The sequence below is a fragment of the Crinia signifera genome, chromosome 4 (assembly GCF_055691185.1).
Source record: "Crinia signifera chromosome 4, ASM5569118v1, whole genome shotgun sequence".
In the NCBI taxonomy this organism is placed as follows: Eukaryota; Metazoa; Chordata; class Amphibia; order Anura; family Myobatrachidae; genus Crinia; species Crinia signifera.
This window is the reverse complement of record NC_139220.1, coordinates 332,627,939-332,647,450: the sequence shown is the minus strand read 5'-3', so window position 1 is coordinate 332,647,450 and position 19,512 is coordinate 332,627,939. Positions and strand designations below refer to the sequence as shown.

Sequence of the window (19,512 nt, the reverse complement as noted above, 5' to 3'; positions counted from 1 at the left end):
CACGGAAGAGGGCCCCTTTCTCTCGCAGCAACTTCCTCGCTTGCGTGATATTAACTGCCCATGCGCTAGATGACTGTGGCGGCAACAGCAGTTGGGCCAGCTCTTCCGGGATCCTGCTGCTACAGACGCTTTCTGGGTCCAGCCCCCTGTCCCTGCTGCTGCCGACTGGGCCGTTACGGCGCCTGTCCCCAAACAGGAAGGATAAGGACTCAGGATAGGAGCAGCGCTGAGCGCAGGCGGCGGTGGGAGGTGAGCAGCAGTGGCGGCAGCAGGAGGAGAGGATGGCCGGTCTCCTGTGTCTGCCAGAGCCCCTGACGGCTCTGCAGCTGCGGCGGCTGGACGAGCACAAGTACAGCGTGTCCAGCTGCTCCCTGGTGGAACCCTACATGGAGATCTACTGGAACTGGCTGGTGAGGAAGGTGCCACAATGGATGGCCCCAACACTTTCACCATGGTGGGATTGGTCATGAACGTGATCACCACCCTCATCCTCATCTACTACTGCCCCACGGCCACTGAGGAGGTAGGTGCCTGCATGTTGAGTATGGCTGGCAGTCGGTGTCGGTGCAGGTATGTGTGTGTATGTATAGGGAGGGAATAGGGTCTCCATGGTCAGTCTCCAGTCATTGCAGTGTTTGCCCTCCCTGTTGTGTCACCTGATAGTGCACATTCTGCCAGCTCAGCATCCATCTGACATGCCACATGCCCTGGTGTCCAGAGTGTGACAATCAGACTGCTCACTCAGTATGTACATATGCAGTGACCCTGTATCTGTCCTCATGTTATTTATAGCGGATCCGGCCACCTGACTCCCCCCTGCCTGGTCTCCCAGCACTGTCCCCTCTACACTACTCATCTCTTGCATTCCACCTGACTCCCCCTCTATCTGTTCTCCCAGCACTGTCCCCACTGCACTACTTCTTCCTTTCCCTCTCCCCTGACTCCCCTCTGCCCTGGTCTCCCAGCATTGTCCCCACTAGACTACCCATTCCTTGCCCTCCCCTCTGTCTGGATTCAGTATGAAATCTCGGCGGTCGGGATCCAGGCGTTCAAAATCGCGACGCCGGAATCCCGACCGCCGAAATCCCGACAAGGGGGGGGGGGGGGCGTGGATGCCCCCCCCCCCTTGCGGGCTCGCTGCGCTCGCCACGCAGCGGGCCCGGTGCCTCGCTACGCTCGGCACGATAATTTATTCTCCCTCCAGGGGTGTCGTGGACACCCACGGAGGGAGAAAGTGTCTGGATTCCGGCCGCCGGGATTTTAACTGCATCCCCTCTGTCTGGTTTCCCAGCACTGTCCCAACTACCAATCTTGCTCCATGCTTATCAAAATACTGTAGGGGCCCCCTGGCGACGCAAGATCCGCCCCCTGGTGATGCAAGGCCCGCCCCCTGGTGATGCAAGGCTCGCCCCTTGGCTTTTATATTTCTCCCTGAAGTGAAATGATTTTTCAAAAGTAGGCAACACTGTGATACCTTCAGCCTAAAGCTGATCTATATTTTTATTAGATCTAAACCCACATTTCTCAATATGAAAACGAAATTTATTACACATGTATTCCTTTATTATCAAGGATATAGTGGGAGAAAATAAAAATAAATATATTAGCCTGCGGACAATTGATTAATCTGTAAAATAAATGCATATAACTAAGACCTAGCAATATATTATGTAATGTGCCCTTTGTGCGTTTATTTGTAGTACATAATGAGTTAAATATTAACCTGCATACTGTCATTTCCGTCCGTAGTATGACTGAACTGTGGGAAAAAAAATATATAACCAGGTTAGATTTGCCCTTAGTTAAAATGGCCACCGGAGCATCGCCGTATACACACCTCTCTAGGAATAGAAAGGAGGTGGGGACTGACACAGACAGGAAGTACAATGATAGCAGGGACGCACCCGGCCTGACCCGGAAGTGGAGGACCAGCAAATAGTGCACACACTGACCCGGAAGTAGGGGTGTAAGTAGGAGACAGAAGCAGCACTGACTCCTCCTGTACTTACACATTGGTACCAGCAGCTGGGAGACCCGGATTACTGTGGTCCTGAGGGGTCTGTAATACCCAGCAAGGTATGTGATCAGTCTGACCATGCCGAGTATTGTGTTATATATGTCTGTTCTACTAACAGCGGGCAGTGCTGGGGATAACAGCACTGACCACACTGACTGCTCCCTGTAAGGGAACCAGTGTGTGTATGTATATATATATATGTATATATATATATATATATACACATACATACATACATACATACATACAGCATTGCACTAACCACACTGACTGCTCTCTATAAGGGAACCAGTATATATATATATATATATATATATATATATATATATATATATATATATATATATATATATATATATATATATATAGCCTGCGTGGGGCCGGCACTCCGTGGCCACTAGACTCAGCTTGCCCGGTGCCTTCAAAAAATTCCCCGTTGGTGCAGCGGGTACAACGTATATCTCCAGTGATGGCGGCACTCACGGATGGAATAATAAGACAACAAGACTGTCTGTGTGTCCAACGTTTCAGTGCATAGCACTTTTATCAAGAACAGTGTAAGTGAATAACAAAACTTACCCCCATAAATAGCACGCCAACCCCTCAGAAGAGACGCTGCTTCCGCCCGCTCCAGTCAGCTGCTGGTCGCGCGGCTCTGACGTCAGATTCACCCCATGTGATCCTGTTGCGTGGCAACAGCTAAAAACAAATAACACGCAATTAAAAATTCACATATCAATCGAAATAGGTAAAGTGCATAGTGCATATATGCCTATAAAAAGTGCTAAGTGCAACACAGTAAAAAGATCTTGCAGAAGATACAAAAATATATTTAAAATTCACATCATTGCTTATGTGCCGCTAAAGGTTGACACGATGTCGACTAATCACAAATGTGCTTATAAATGTATGCTAAAGTTGCAATAATCAAATTATCTGACCCATATAAGGGATCTAAACATTTTCTAACCTGTAAAGCATCATGTCTAGCCCGTACCGGCCACAATCAAGCAAGTATGCATCTAATAAAACCATACAGTTATATTTTAACTCGAACCATTATATAATGCAGGTCATTGACATAAAAAATCATACAGTACACACTAATGGGGAGAACAATATCTGTATTAACTCAAGCGATCTATTGGTGTTTATAAAAAACAATGCAGTCCTAGAGTTTCATTAAGCCCTCTAGGGGCTAGGGTACCCAATTTTTCAATCCACATTGATTCTTTTTGGAGAAGGATGATATTTCTATCCCCTCCCCTCTTAAGTGGTGGTACTTGGTCAATAATCATATAGCGGATCGCTGTGATGTTATGTTTAGCTTTAGCGAAATGCCTGGCTAGAGGCTGATCACTGTCCCCCTTTAGAATGGCGGCTTTGATGGCAGAACGATGTAATGCCATTCTCTCCTTAAATTGTCGTTCAGTTTTGCCCACATATTGTAAAGAACACGGACATGTGATGATATAAATAACGTACTTGGATGTACATGACAACCTAAAATTGATATTGAATTTTTTTCCGGAAAACGGGTGATTAAATGAACCACCAGTTTGCATAAATCCACATGTCGTGCAATTTGGGCATCGAAAACAGCCCTTCTTGGGGGTCCCTAGAAAAGTGCCACCTTTTTTCTTTGACATCTCTGTGATGTCTGTACGTACCAGGTGATTTCTGAGATTCTTATTCCTGCGATATGCAGGCATTAACCTAGTATTCAACAGGTGTAGGTGGGGATCTGTATTGATGGCTGGCCAAAAGGATTTAATCTTCTTGGTGAGGGAAGGTGATTGGTGATTGTATGTATTGGACCAAATGAATTTATTGCTCTGGCCCTGTTTGTCTTTTTCTTTCCTTCCCCTATCCTCGCCCATCAATTGAGCCTGTGGGACTTTAAGTGCCCTATCTCTCATTTGTTGGACAGTGTTTATTATCATATCCACGTTCATAAAATTTAGCACTCATGTCGTCTAGTGCTTTAATGGCCTCAGTCCTATCACTAGTAATCCTAAGGACCCTCAAGAATTGACTGTATGGTAAGGCTTGTTTTAAATTTTTGGGGTGTGCACTGGACGCTAATAATAAATTATTTCTATCAGTGGGTTTTTGAAAAATATTGGTACGTAGGGTACTCCCTTCTTTGGTGATAGTAACGTCAAGGTAGTTTACTGTATTCTCACTGATTTGGTAGGTCAGTTTCACTGGACTATCTGTATTGTTATGGTTATCAATGAGGGAAACAAATTCTTCTTTTGAACCCCTCCAAAAATGAGGAGGTCGTCTATATACCTAAAATAGGCATAGACTTTCTCTGCCACTATTGATTCAGAAAAAAACAGATTTGTTTCCCTCATTGATAACCATAACAATACAGATAGTCCAGTGAAATTTTTTTCTCCCACTATATCCTTGATAATAAGGGAATACATGTGTAATAAATTTCGTTTTCATATTGAGAAATGTGGGTTTAGATCTAATAAAAATATAGATCAGCTTTAGGCTGAAGGTATCACAGTGTTGCCTACTTTTGAAAAATCATTTCACTTCAGGGAGAAATATAAAAGCCAAGGGGCAAGCCTTGCATCACCAGGGGGCGGGCCTTGCATCACCAGGGGGCGGGCCTTGCGTCGCCAGGGGGCCCCTACAGTATTTTGATAAGCATGGAGCAAGATTGGTAGTTGGGACAGTGCTGGGAAACCAGACAGAGGGGATGCAGGTAAAATCCCGGCGGTCGGCATCCCGGCGTTCAGAATCCCGACCGCCGAAATCCAGACACTTTCTCCCTCCGTGGGTGTCCACGACACCCCTGGAGGGAGAATAAATTATCGTGACGAGCGTACGCTCGGCACGGGGCCCGCTGCGTGGCGAGCGCAGCGAGCCCGCAAGGGGGAGGGCGATCCACGTCCCCCCCTTGTCGGGATTTCGGCGGTCGGGATTTTGAACGCCTGGATCCCGACCGCCGGGATTTCATACTGAATCCAGACAGAGGGGAGGGCAAGGAATGGGTAGTCTAGTGGGGACAATGCTGGGAGACCAGGGCAGAGGGGAGTCAGGGGAGAGGGAAAGGAAGAAGTAGTGTAGTGGGGACAGTGCTGGGAGAACAGATAGAGGGGAGTCAGTGGAATGCAAGAGATGAGTAGTGTAGTGGGGACAGTGCTGGGAGACCAGGCAGGGGGGAGTCAGGTGGCCGGATCCGCTATAAATAACATGAGGACAGATACAGGGTCACTGCATATGTACATACTGAGTGAGCAGTCTGATTGTCACACTCTGGACACCAGGGCATGTGGCATGTCAGATGGATGCTGAGCTGGCAGAATGTGCACTATCAGGTGACACAACAGGGAGGGCAAACACTGCAATGACTGGAGACTGACCATGGAGACCCTATTCCCTCCCTATACATACACACACATACCTGCACCGACACCGACTGCCAGCCATACTCAACATGCAGGCACCTACCTCCTCAGTGGCCGTGGGGCAGTAGTAGATGAGGATGAGGGTGGTGATCAGGTTCATGACCAATCCCACCATGGTGATAGTGTTGGGGCCATCCATTGTGGCACCTTCCTCACCAGCCAGTTCCAGTAGATCTCCATGTAGGGTTCCACCAGGGAGCAGCAGGACACGCTGTACTTGTGCTCGTCCAGCCGCCGCAGCTGCAGAGCCGTCAGGGGCTCTGGCAGACACAGGAGACCGGCCATCCTCTCCTCCTGCTGCCGCCACTGCTGCTCACCTCCCACCGCCGCCTGCGCTCAGCGCTGCTCCTATCCTGAGTCCTGCTCCTTCCTGTTCGGGACAGGCGCCGTAACGGCCCAGTCGGCAGCAGCAGGGACAGGGGGCTGGACCCAGAAAGCGTCTGTAGCAGCAGGATCCCGGAAGAGCTGGCCCAACTGCTGCTGCCGCCACCGGCATCTAGCGCATGGGCAGTTGATATCACGCAAGCGAGGAAGTTGCTCAAATCTTAAGATCCCTGACATCCAAACTAGAGATGGGTTGCTCACTTATGAGCTCATCAAGCCGTGTGAGCAGTGAGCCACTTGAGGTGAGCATAGTTGCCTACACTCCTGCATTCTGCAGGAGACTCCCTGACATAGCAGCAATCTCCCTCTCTCCCTCATTAGTCTAGCAATCTCCCTCATGTCACCTAGCTCACATTACACTGTTACATCATAGTTACATCCCCTCCTGCATTCTGCAGGAGACTCCCTGACATAGCAGCAATCTCCCTCTCTCCCTCATTAGTCTAGCAATCTCCCTCATGTCACCTAGCCCACATTACACTGTTACATCATAGTTACCTCCCCTCCTGCATTCTGCAGGAGACTCCCTGACATAGCAGCAATCTCCCTCTCTCCCTCATTAGTCTAGCAATCTCCCTCATATCACCTAGCTCACATTACACTGTAACATCATAGTTACCTCCCCTCCTGCATTCTGCAGGAGACTCCCTGACATAGCAGCAATCTCCCTCTCTCCCTCATTAGTCTAGCAATCTCCCTCATATCACCTAGCTCACATTACACTGTTACATCATAGTTACCTCCCCTCCTGCATTCTGCAGGAGACTCCCTGACATTGCAGCAATCTTCCTCTCTCCCTCATTTGTCTAGCAATCTCCCTCATATCACCTAGCTCACATTACACTGTTACATCATAGTTACCTCCCCTCCTGCATTCTGCAAGAGACTCACTGACATAGCAGCAATCTCCCTCTCTACCTCATTAGTCTAGCAATCTCCCTCATGTCACCTAGCCCATATTACACTGTTACATCATAGTTACCTCCCCTCCTGCATTCTGCAAGAGACTCCCTGACATAGCAGCAATCTCCCTCTCTCCCTCATTAGTCTAGCAATCTCCCTCATATCACCTAGCTCACATTACACTGTTACATCATAGTTACATCCCCTCCTGCATTTTGCAGGAGACTCCCTGACATTGCAGCAATCTTCCTCTCTCCCTCATTTGTCTAGCAATCTCCCTCATGTCCCCTAGCCCACATTACACTGTTACACCATAGTTGCCTACACTCCTGCATTCTGTAGGAGACTCCCTGACATAGCAGCAATCTCCATCTCTCCCTCATTAGTCTAGCAATCTCCCTCATGTCACCTAGCCCACATTACACTGTTACATAATAGTTACCTACCCTCCTGCATTCTGAAGGAGACTCCCTGACATAGCAGTATTCTCCCTCTCTCCCTTATTAGTCTAGCAATCTCCCTCATTTCACCTAGCCCACATTACACTGTTACATTTTGGGGGGAAAAACGAAATGAGAGACAGATACATTTACATTGAATCATCAGCACCATTCCCAGCACTTTACCAAGTATAGTATCTCCTTACTAACTGCTTTGGGGCTCATCTACATTTGGATATACAGTAAGTCATTTCAAAAAATTCCTCTCAGATGTAGCAGTACTCACCCAGGGGATTATTCTGGTTCACTCACAAAGGAAAATTCTCTAACACTCTCTAATGATGGACAAAACCATATGCACTGCAGGTGGGGTAGATGTAACATGTGCAGAGAGTGTTACATTTAGGTGGGGTTTGTACATCATACTGATATCTATATTACAGTGTAAAAATAAAGCAGCCGTATTTACCCTGCAGTGCAAATGGTGGTACTTGTGTATTTTGGCGGCGCCCGATTTCAGCATCGTACGATGAACGCATCGCATGCCATGTACCCGATGGCATGCGATGCGATTCGATTTTGACCCCCTATGCGATGAAAAATCATATAAGCACCCTAAAGGGTGCTTACAATGTTAAATGCACCCCCACGCTACCCCCCCCCCCACTATAAACGTGAACCCGAAGGGTGGCGAGCGGACGCAGATACCTTCACAGGTATCTGCGTCCCCTGGCGGGCTTCACAGGTGTTCGCGTCCCCTCGCCACGCGGACACCTGTGAAGGTATCCGCGTCCCCTCGCCACGCTTCGGGCTCGCTGCGCTCGCCACACTTTCTATGCTCAACTCCACGCCGACGTGGATAGTGGGGGTATGAAAAGGTCGTAGGACGTGTACCGCCGCCGCTCGCCACGCTTCTGGTTCACGTTTATAGTTGGGGGGTGGCGTGGGGGTGCATTTAACATTGTGAGCACCCATTACGTTATGGTATGCAATGCGATGGGCGCCGCCAAAATACACAAGTACCCAAATGGTTTTGTCCATTAGAGAGTGAATTTGCCTTTGCATGTAAACCAAAATAACCCCCCCCCCCCAACACACACACACCCCACACTTCTAGGTGCCATATTCACAATCTCTTTTTATAGTGTCTCCATATATGGAACTAGACCCGCCCTTTGGGTGGAGCATGACACACCCCCTCAATGGGGTGCTGTGCAAAATTCTGCTACCAACTATAATATCCCTGAAACTAGTTTTCAAATGTAGGCATGTATGGGTGAGTGGAAGTTCTTCTCATAGACAAGTGTTGATGAGAACAACTGACTCACTCGCTCCAGGAACCGTCGCTGGTGTTCACTGACTCCTGGAGTGTGCCGGTTCTCTGTCAGACCTGTCTGTAGGTGATTGGCTGCTCTGAACCACCATGTTGAGCCGCTAACTGTAGCAGCTCACTACACTCACACTGCTCACTGACCATACCTCCCAACCGTACCGCCTATCGCGGGAACGTCCCAGTATTTTGGGACATTCCAGTGTCATTCCCGTGGTCAGCAGTGTCCCGCTGGGGGGGGGGGGGCAGTTGGGAGTCTCCCTGTCGTCTGTTAATAGACGCTGTGTGCATGCCACGCCCATTTTACTGGAACTGTGTATATATGGCACAGCGTTTATTCAGAGAGGCTGGGGGCATGGCCAGCAGCTCTCAGAATGCTGGCCATGCCCCATAGCAGAAAAAAATGGGGGATGTGGCCTCGCAGGAGTGCCCCAATAGTAGGTCCTGCCCCCTAATTTTGGCAAGCACAGCTGTCCCTTCTTCTCTGTTGGGTGGTATGTATGTGGCATATTGGGTCTGGGGCATTGCGGTATGTGGCATAATGGGGGAAATTTACCAATATGAAAAACCTAGTTTTTCTAGGGATAAATATATTATAGAGGACATCTGACCAGCTGGGGTGATCAACTTCCAGGGACGCCTGTTTGTTGTTGTTACATCTGCGCATATTGTCTACCACTTCTGCTGTAGACAACACCACTCGGTGAGAGTCAGCTGTGGCATACCTTGTTCTTTGTTTTATGAAATTGTTTTAATAATAAAAAGCTGTACTTCACCATATCAGCTTTTTTCTTCATTTTATATGCTGTTGGGATCTGGAATTGTTTGGATGTGACAGTGACGTTACCGCTCCCTTATATGCGATTGTAGTCTACCTTGAAAAGTAGACTTACACCAAGGGTACGAGTCATACCACCTGTGTGAACATTTATATTCACTTATGTGACTTAATGTATTACACTATTGTGTTTCTCTCTTCTTTTGTTTCTGGGTACCACTGATAAGAACAAAGAGAGTGTTTATTACCTGAGCCAAGGATTCTTCTGTAGAGGTGGATTTATTGGTCCTCTGCCCATATGCCATACATATGGCAATACATTCCAGACCATAGAGGTGGATTTATTGGACGATGGTCTTTTTCATCCCATGGACAACAACTATTTCCCCCTCTGGTGCCTCATTTAAGCAAACCACCTCAGCATCCTCCTCGTCAACTTCCTCCTCAGCGCCAGCTACATCAATATCCTCCTCCGTCTACAACATCGACACCTTCATTATCTAAATCAGGAACTGCACTGTGGGTGATCCTTCCAGCATATGCAGAGGGAGTGCTGAAAATGGTGGAAGGAGCCAGCTCTTCCTATACAGCGATGGTAAGGTCAAGCATCGCAACCACCAACACCCTTGGACTCTGCTTGGGGGTTTGTGACAACATGGCTTCTTTAGTAGGCAGAGATGTTTGCTGTGTTTTTGATGACACCTGAAATCTCTTCAAATTTCTAAAGGGGGGAGTAGGAGGGCTTGCATGGTCATGTGTAGTTAAACCACCAGTCATGAATACAGGCCAGGGCCTTAACCGTTCCTTGCCACTCCGTGTCGTAAATGGCACATTGCCAATTTTACATTTCTCGTCCAATGATTTGAATTTATTTTTTTTGGTCCTCCTTTTTCTCAACTTTGGCTTTTTGGATTTTACATGCCCCGTACTTTGACACTGGACATCAGCCTTGGCAGATGACGTTGATGGCATATCATCGTCTATGTCATCATTACTACTTGCATATGCAGCAGATTCAGAAGAGGAAGCGGCCCTTCATCTTTCCCAATTTGATTCTCCATATTTTGGATCTCCATTATTTTTGTGGAGTTGTGCAATATATTACACTACAGGACAGCACCACTGGAGTGCAAGTATATACGGCAGTAGATGCACCAAAAGATAGATACAGGTTGAGTATCCGGTATCCGGACATCCCTTATCCGAATTATTCCAAAAACCGTGGTTTTTGGAATCATTCGAATTTTTTTTTTTTTTTAACCCCTAACCCTCTTTTCATACTTACCAAGTCCCCGGGCGTCCACAGCAGGCCTCCGGCATCTTCTCCAGGGTCTCCAGCGGTCCCAGGAATGCATTGCGCGAGTGTGCGCGCGCGCCGGTGACGTCACCGGTGCGCGCGCACACTCACGCAATGCATTCCTGGGACCGCTGGAGACCAGGAGAAGATGCCGGAGGCCTGCTGTGGACGCCCGGGGACCATCAGGGGACAGGTAAGTATGGCTGCAAAAAAAATATTCCAAAAACCGGAAAATTCCCCTATCCGAAATGCTCGCGGTCCCGAGCATTTCGGATAGGGGATACTCAACCTGTATTATATATACGGCAGTAATTTATTATGCCCCACCAGAGAGATATTATAAATACGGCAGTAAATTAATTAGGCCCGAACAGAGAGATATTATATATACGGCAGTAAATTAAATAGACCCCACCAGAGAGATATTATATATATGGCAGTAAATTAATTATGCACCAACAGAGAGATATTATATATATGGCAGTAAATTAATTAGGCCCCACTAGAGAGAAATTATATATATACGGCAGTAAATTAATTATGCCCCAACAGAGAGATATTATATATATGGCAGTAAATTAATTAGGCCCCACCAGAGAGAAATTATATATATACGGCAGTAAATTAATTATGCACCACCAGAGATATATTATATATATGGCAGTAAATTAATTAGGCCCCACCAGAGAGATATTATATATATGGCAGTAAATTAATTATGCCCCACCAGAGAGATATTATATATACGGCAGTATAATTAATATGCATCAGCAGAGAGATATTATATATATGGCAGCAATTAATTATGCACCACCAGAGACATATTATATATACGGCAGTAAATTAATTATGCCCCACCAGAGAGATATTATATATATGGCAGTATAATTAATTAGATCCCACCAGAGAGATATTATATATACGGCAGTATAATTAATATGCATCAGCAGAGAGATATTATATATATGGCAGCAATTAATTATGCACCACCAGAGACATATTATATATACGGCAGTAAATTAATTATGCCCCACCAGAGACATATTATATATACGGCAGTAAATTAATTATGCCCCACCAGAGAGATATTATATATATATGTCAGTAAATTAATTAGACCCCACCAGAGAGATATTATATATATGGCAGCAATTAATTAGACCCCACAAGAGAGATATTATATATATGGCAGTAAATTAATTAGGCATCACCAAAGAGATATTATATATACACGGCAGTATAATTAATATGCATCAACAGAGATATTATTTTATTTAGTAGATGCACCAGTACACTGTTAATTCATTAATATTTATTTATATGTCAGACTCAGTACAGTAGATGCACCAGCAGAGAATATCTTTACTAGTTATATAACGCTGTAAAAAAATACACCAGCAGGGAAGTAAAAAATACACCAGCAGATGCACCAGCAGACTGGTATACAAGTGGTTAATAAGTTTAACAACAGTGTACACTGCACAGTCATATACACGTCTGATTGAATTGGCCAGGTAGAGGTAATACTGACTGGGCTTGCAGCCACTCACTGGCAGTGCAGAGCACACAACAGCAGAGAGCAGAGCAGACAGTGACATTAGTAGGCACTGGCTTTTGCCCCAGCAGCAAAAATAAAAACACAGCTCCAGTCCCTAACCTACCTAACCTAACAAAGCTCTGCACAGTACTAAGCACACTCCTATCCCTAACCCTCCTAACTCACAAAGGACAAATGGTGCCGGGCACTTGCTATTTACATAGCGGTCCGGATCTCGCGAGAATCCAGCATCGGGCAATGACATTTTGCCCACGTGCCTGGAAACGAGTCAGACGGAAAGCTCAGAGCGGTGCTCGGACCCGGGCTCAGATTGCTACTGTTTGTGCAGGGTCGGATCTGGGGAATCCAAGCACACACATCTCTAGTTAGAACATCGTCCTTCATGCAGATTATATCGGTATATACTGTGTCATAGTAACGTGTATACTGTTACTGTGCTGCTATTTATTATGGAGGATGTTAGTATTTGCCTATTACACATTGTGCTCTCCATCAGACCTGGTTAATAACATGTGAAAAGCAAGGATGTGCTGTAACCCATAGCAACTAGAAATCCACTATTAGCAGTCTAGTGTCAGCAACCTAACACATTTAATAATGATTGGTTACTATGTGATACAGGTAGTACATAGTATTCAGAGTGTGTGAGGTTAGGCAGCAATATGGAGGCATGAGGGAAAGGAGAGAGACCAGAGGAGACCTGTAGGGTGGTACAAGGCCGCATACAGGGTTCCTATAATCAGTGGTGTAACTATAGAGATTACTATGGGGCCCGGCTGCTTGGAAGGATCTCCAAAGGTAATTCCACTGCACTCTGTAAAAATAAATACTTGTTAACATACACAGGGAGAGAAGGAGGCAGAGCCAAGAAGTACACATACACAGATAGAGGGAGGCAGAGCCAAGCAGTACACATACACAGATAGAGGGAGGCAGAGCCAAGCAGTACACATACACAGATAGAGGGAGGCAGAGCCAAGAAGTACACATACACAGATAGAGGGCGGCAGAGCCAAGCAGTACACATACACAGATAGAGGGAGGCAGAGCCCAAAAGAGCATGTACAACGGGAGGGAGGAAGAGCCCAGCAGTGTACGTACACAGGGAGAGAGGGAGGCAGAGCCCAGCAGTGCACATACAAAGGGAGGGACGCAGGGCCGGCAGTGTATGTACAGGGAGAGAGGCGGAGCCCAGCAGGGCACGCACACAGGGAGGGAGGCAAAGCCCAGCAGTGCACGTACACAGGGAGGGAGGCAGAGCCCAGCAGTGTATGCACACAGCGAGGGAGGCAGAGCCAAGCAGTGTATCTACACAGGGAGGGAGGGAGGCAGAGCCCAAGCAGTGTATGCACAAAGCGAGGGAGGTGGAGCCCAGCAGTGCATATGCACAAGAAGGGAGGCAGAGCCCAGAAGTGCCCATACAAAGAGAGGGTGGGAGGAAGTTACCAGCAGTGTACACAGAGAGGGATGGAGGCAGAGCCCAGCAGTGTATGTACACAAGGAGGGAGTCATAGCCAAGCAGTGTATGTACAGGGAGGGTGGCAGAGAACAGGAGTGCACATACACAGAGAGAGAGGGAGGCAGAGCATGTACACAGGGAGGGAGGCAGAGCCCAAGCAGTGTATGCACACAGCGAGGAAGGTGGAGCCCAGCAGTGCATATACACAAGGAGGGAGGCAGAGCCCAGAAGTGCACATACAAAGACAGGATGGGAGAATGTTACCAGCAGTGTACACAGAGAGGGATGGAGGCAGAGCCCAGCAGTGTACATACACAGGGAGGGAGGCAGAGCCCAGCAGTGCATGTACACAAGGAGGGAGTCATAGCCAAGCAGTGTATGTACAGGGAGGGTGGCAGAGAACAGGAGTGCACATACACAGAGAGAGAGGGAGGCAGAGCCCTGCAGTGTACTGGTTAGGACTCTGCTGGGATTTCAGACAAAAGGTTACCGGGATGGACAGGCCACAATCCCAACCCTAACTCTATTAATACCTCCAGAGCTTATAGGCACCTGCAGAGCTAAGACTTCAACTATAAAAGGGGTAAATTAGGTTCACCACAACCCCAGTGCCACCAGGAGTTTGAAAGGAAAGAAGATGCAAAACACCTCCAGAGCGGACAAGAGGGAAACTAACTAAAACCAACTGAAATGGGAAACAAAGCAAAATGTGGCACGGCTTTACTCCACGGGAAGCGATCCTTCAGCAGACCAACGTACAATTATAAGTAACCCCTACTTAAGTCAGAAACACCAGGGAGTTAAGTGGAAGAATATGGGAGCAATCCCCCACTGAACTCCCAGGAATGCAACAATGCAACCAAATAAGTAATTCCTCACTACCACACTGACTACAAAAACACAGAAGACAGTATGTCCTTGCTATTGGCATAAATGCAACAATGCATGAAGATGTTAATAATACACAATATAACCCGTGTGGGGCTGGATGGCAAACCCCATATCACTCCATACATATACACTCTAAAAGGGATCAGCAGAAATACTGTAGATGGAAAAACCAGCACTTAATCCTCTGCAGAACAGAAAGCACTAGGAACACTGGACCAAGGAAGGGTCAGGAGGGCTGAGGAATATGGCTGATGACCAGAGAACAGATTCAGATAGACTGTACCAATCACAGGCCTCTGGGTGAAAGGCAGCATGGGAGATAAAGGGAACACTCCCAATCAGAATACCTAAGCTCCATTAACGAGGGGACTTACTACAGATGATCAGCCTGAGAAACAAGGTCCAGAGCTATTGGCCTAATTATACAACAGCTGCATTGCACCTTGAGGACACAGGAGTCAGGCTGCATTCACACAGACCCAACAGGGGTAATTTGTGACAGTACATATACACAGGGAGGGAGGAAGAGCCCAGCAGTGTACATACACAGGGAGGGAACCAGAGCACAGCAGTGTATGGACACAGGGAGGTAGAAGGCAGAGCCCAGCAGTGCACCTACACAGAGAGGGAGGGAGGCAGAGCCCAGCAGTGCACATACACAGGGAGGGGGAGAGCCCAGCAGTGCACCTACATGGGGAGGGAAGCAGAACCCAGCAGTGCACATACAAAGGGAGGGAGGAAGGAAGAGCCCATCAGTGCACATACACAGAGAGGGATGGAGGCAGAGCCAAGCATGTACACAGCGAGGGTGGCAGAGCCCAGCAGTGCACATACACAGGGAGGGGGAGAGGTAGAGCCCAGTAGTGTACATACACAGGGAGAGTGGCAGAGCCCAGCAGTGCATATACACATATACACAGAGAGGGAGGGAGGCAGAGCCCAGCAGTGCATTTATACAGAGAGGAAGGGAGGCAGAGCCTATCAGAGCGCGTACACAGGGAGGGAAGCAAGTGCAAGTACTGAGGGAGGGAGGCAGGGCCCAGCATTGTATGTACAGGGAGGGAGGCAGAAACCAGCATTGTGCATACACAGGGAGGGAGGCAGAACCCAGTAGTGCACATACATAGGGAGGGAGGCAGAGCCCAGCAGTGTATGAACACAGGGAGGGAGGCAGGTCCCAGCAGTGTATGTACACAGGGATGCAGGCATAGCCCAGCAGTGCATGTACAAAGAGAGGGAGGGAGGGAAAGCCCAGCAGAGCACGGACACAGGGAGGGAGGCAGAGACCAGCAGTGTATGTAGAGGGATTGAGGAAGAGCCCAGTAGTGTAGGTACACAGGGAGAGAGGGAGGCAGATCCAAGAATTGCACAAACACAGAGAGGAAGGGAAGCAGGGCCCAGAAGTGTCTGTACAGGAAGCAAGAGCCCAGCAATGCACATACACAAGGACGGAGGTGGAGCCCAGCAGTGCACGTATACAGGGAGGGAGGCAGAGCCCAGCAGTGAACATACACAGGGAGGGAGGTAGAGCACAGCAGTGAATGTACACAGGGAGAGAGGCAAAGCCCAGCAGTGTATGTACAGGGAGGAAAGTAGAGCACAACAGTGCACGTACACAGAGAGGGAGGGAGGCAGAGCCCAGCAGTACACGTACAAAAAGAGGGAGGAAGAGCCCAGCAGAGTATGTACATAGGGAGGGAGGCAGAGCCCAGCAGTGCACAAACACAGAGAGGGAGGCGGAGCCCAGCAGTGTATTAACACAGGGAGGGAGTCAAAGACCAGCCAGCAGTGTATGTACAGAGGGGGAGGCAAAGCCCAGCAGTGTATTTACACAGGGAGAGAGGCGTCTTTATGTCTTTATGCCCTCTCCTGGCAAGCTATTCCCCCATATGGTGCTCTGTCTGTCCTAGTCACCTACTGTATCCATCCGTCAAAACCTCCATATGGTATTCTATGCATACATTTGTCTGTGTATACCACCTCCAATCTGCTCTATATGGCGCTGTCTGTATATACCCCATATAGTGCTGTCTGTCCATCTGTTTATTAATACTGCCAACACACTCCTCTGTTGTTGGACAAGATGTGACTCTTGAGTAAAACATTTGTTGCATTCGGAGCATTTCTATGGCTTCTCTCCTGTGTGACTCCTCTGATGTAGGACAAGATCTGACTTCTGGGAAAAACATTTGCTGCATTCAGAACATTTCTATGGCTTCTCTCCTGTGTGACTCCTCTGATGTTGGACAAGATGTGACTTCTGGGAAAAACATTTGCTGCATTCAGAACATTTATATGGCTTCTCTCCTGTGTGACTCCTCTGATGTCGGACAAGACGTGACTTCAGGGAAAAGCATTTGCTGCATTCAGAACATTTATATGGCTTCTCCCCTGTGTGACTCCTCTGATGTGTGACAAGATCTGACTTCTGGGAAAAACATTTGCTGCATTCAGAACATTTATATGGCTTCTCTCCTGTGTGACTCCTCTGATGTCGGACAAGATCTGACTTTAGAGAAAACCATTTGCTGCATTCAGAACATTTATATGGCCTCTCTCCTGTGTGACTCCTCTGATGTTTTACAAGATCTGCCTTCTGAGAAAAACATTTGCTGCATTCAGAACAATGATATGGTTTATCTCCTGTGTGAATCCTCTGATGTAGGACAAGATGTGACTTCTGAGTAAAACATTTGCTGCATTCAGAACATGTATATGGCTTCTCTCCTGTGTGACTCCTCTGATGTATTACAAGATCTGCCTTATGAGAAAAACATTTGCTGCATTCAGAACATTTATTCGGTGTCTCTCCTGTGTGAATCATCTGATGTAGGACAAGATGTGTCTTCCGGGAAAAACATTTGCTGCATTCAGAACATTTATATGGATTCTCTCCTGTGTGACTCCTCTGATGTCGAAGAAGAAGTGACTTCCGGGTAAAACATTTGCAGCATTCAGAACATATATATGGCTTCTCTCCTGTGTGACTCCTCTGATGTATGACAAGCTTTGACTTCTGGGAAAAACATTTTCTGCATTCAGAACATTTATATGGCTTCTCTCCAGTGTGACTCCTCTGATGTATGAGAAGCTGTGATTTATATATAAAGCCTTTGTCACACTCAGAGCACACATGTGGATTCTCTCCTGTGTGACTCCTCTGATGTCTGAAAAGCTGTGATTTACATGTAAAGCCTTTGCCACACTCAGAGCACACATGTGGTTTCTCTCCTGTGTGACTCCTCTGATGTATGAGAAGCCGTGATTTACATGTAAAGCCTTTGTCACACTCAGAACACACATGTGGTTTCTCTCCTGTGAGACTCATCATATATGAGGTGAGAACAAATTAGTTGCTGAAGGTTTCTTCTATCCAGAAAATAAAATAGTGTTTGTTCCTCCTCCTGAGGTGTAAGGAGATATGATGTATTTAGTTGGCTTGAGCGCAGAACAATTTCCCTTTCCACGTCGTCTTCATTTGAATCTTGCTCCTTATATGTCCTGTAAGAAAGTTAATATGTAAAAGCATAACGGTTACCAGGATAACGCTACTTTTATTGTATAAGATGTATATTTATACACAATAGCAAATATCACAGACACTGACCATGATGTTATATTTGTGTACAGATGTGACCACATGCATCCAGCCTCCTTGTGTGTTAAACAGTCCTTGTAGTTGCTCCATTCCATAGTGGGACTGTATCACTGAGCATTTTTTCCATTAACAAACCTGGAAAAGCTCTTACAATTTTCTAACCTTGGACGTCCAAAGCTTATTCTCCAATATTCCACATCACTTAGGAGTCCAAGCTATAGCCGAAAGGCTAGGTAAGGATAATGACCTGAGAGTGGAACACCAACACCTTCTTCAGGATGCTATTCTTTTTATTTTACAACACAATTATTTTCTTTTTTTGGACAAGCACTATTTACAAGTCATGGATACCGCAATGGGAACCAGGTTCGCACCAAGCTACGCCAATTTATATATGGGGCAATTTGAGGACCAACTGATTTGGGGGAGAGAGTTTGGCGCAAGCCTGGTTTTCTATGGGCGGTACACCGATGACCTTTTTATTATTTGGGATGGGGGTGCACTTTCAGAACAATCTTTTGTAGACTATTTAAAATCACAATGATAATAATTTCAAGTTCACCCATCACTTTCACCCCACCAATATTTAATTTTGGGTATCTCATTGGAGATCATGGGAAATCAGATAGCCACAAAGAACCATAACAAAGAAGTAGGGATAAATGCCTATTTACACTTTCAAAGTGAGCACTACCTCCCCTGGAAATGAGCAATACCTAAAGGTCAGTTTACATGTCTGAGAAGGAAATGCTCCAACACTCAAAATTTCATGTTCCAGTCCAAAAAAATGACTTCCGCCTTTTTACAAAGAGACTATCCTCCAGACCTAAGAGAGAAAGCATACATGGAATCACAAAACTGTGAAAGAGAACAACTCCTTAAAGGGAAGAATAGAAGATAGGATGAAGGCCCTCAAAGACCTCTGACTAGAAAACTGGCGTACATTGCCACTTATAACAGTGCAAGCAGTAAGATCAAAAATCATAAAAAAAGAACTACAACATCCTCAAACAAGACTCAATACTGAACCAATCCCTTCTAGTTGAACCCCCATTTATCTTGAAGAAGAATACCACTCTCAAAAAACTGGCTCCCAGCTTTTTGAAAAATATAGATCAGATTCCGGATTCTATGAACACATGGCTTCCAACCAAACCAAAGGGCTGCTATAAATGAAACACGTGCACACATATGATGAACACAAAGACTTATCAAGTTTCACAAAAAGAAAAACCTTATGTCCTAACACAATTCATAAACTGTAACTCCACTTATATCATATATGTTCTGAGGTGTAACCGTAACCTTCACTATGTAGGTCGCATGACCAGATAACTAAAAATTAGGTTCCTTGAGCACCGACAAAATATTATGAAAGGGATTCTAACGCATAGTGTATCAAAACACTTCTTCCTTCACCATAATATGG

The 19,512-nt window shown here is 46.6% G+C and overlaps 1 protein-coding gene across 1 annotated transcript in view; it reads right to left on the bottom strand.

Moving 5' to 3' along the window:
* Window positions 1-10,755: 10,755 nt before the first annotated feature.
* Window positions 10,756-19,512, bottom strand: part of LOC146076000 (uncharacterized) — a 31,059-nt gene continuing 22,302 nt past the window's right edge. Inside the window, exon 3 of the mRNA XM_083185758.1 lies at window positions 10,756-17,986. Coding sequence (XP_083041884.1) covers window positions 16,695-17,816 — 1,122 coding nt within the window. The 5' untranslated portion in view covers window positions 17,817-17,986 and the 3' untranslated portion in view covers window positions 10,756-16,694. The remainder of the gene's footprint in view (window positions 17,987-19,512) is intronic.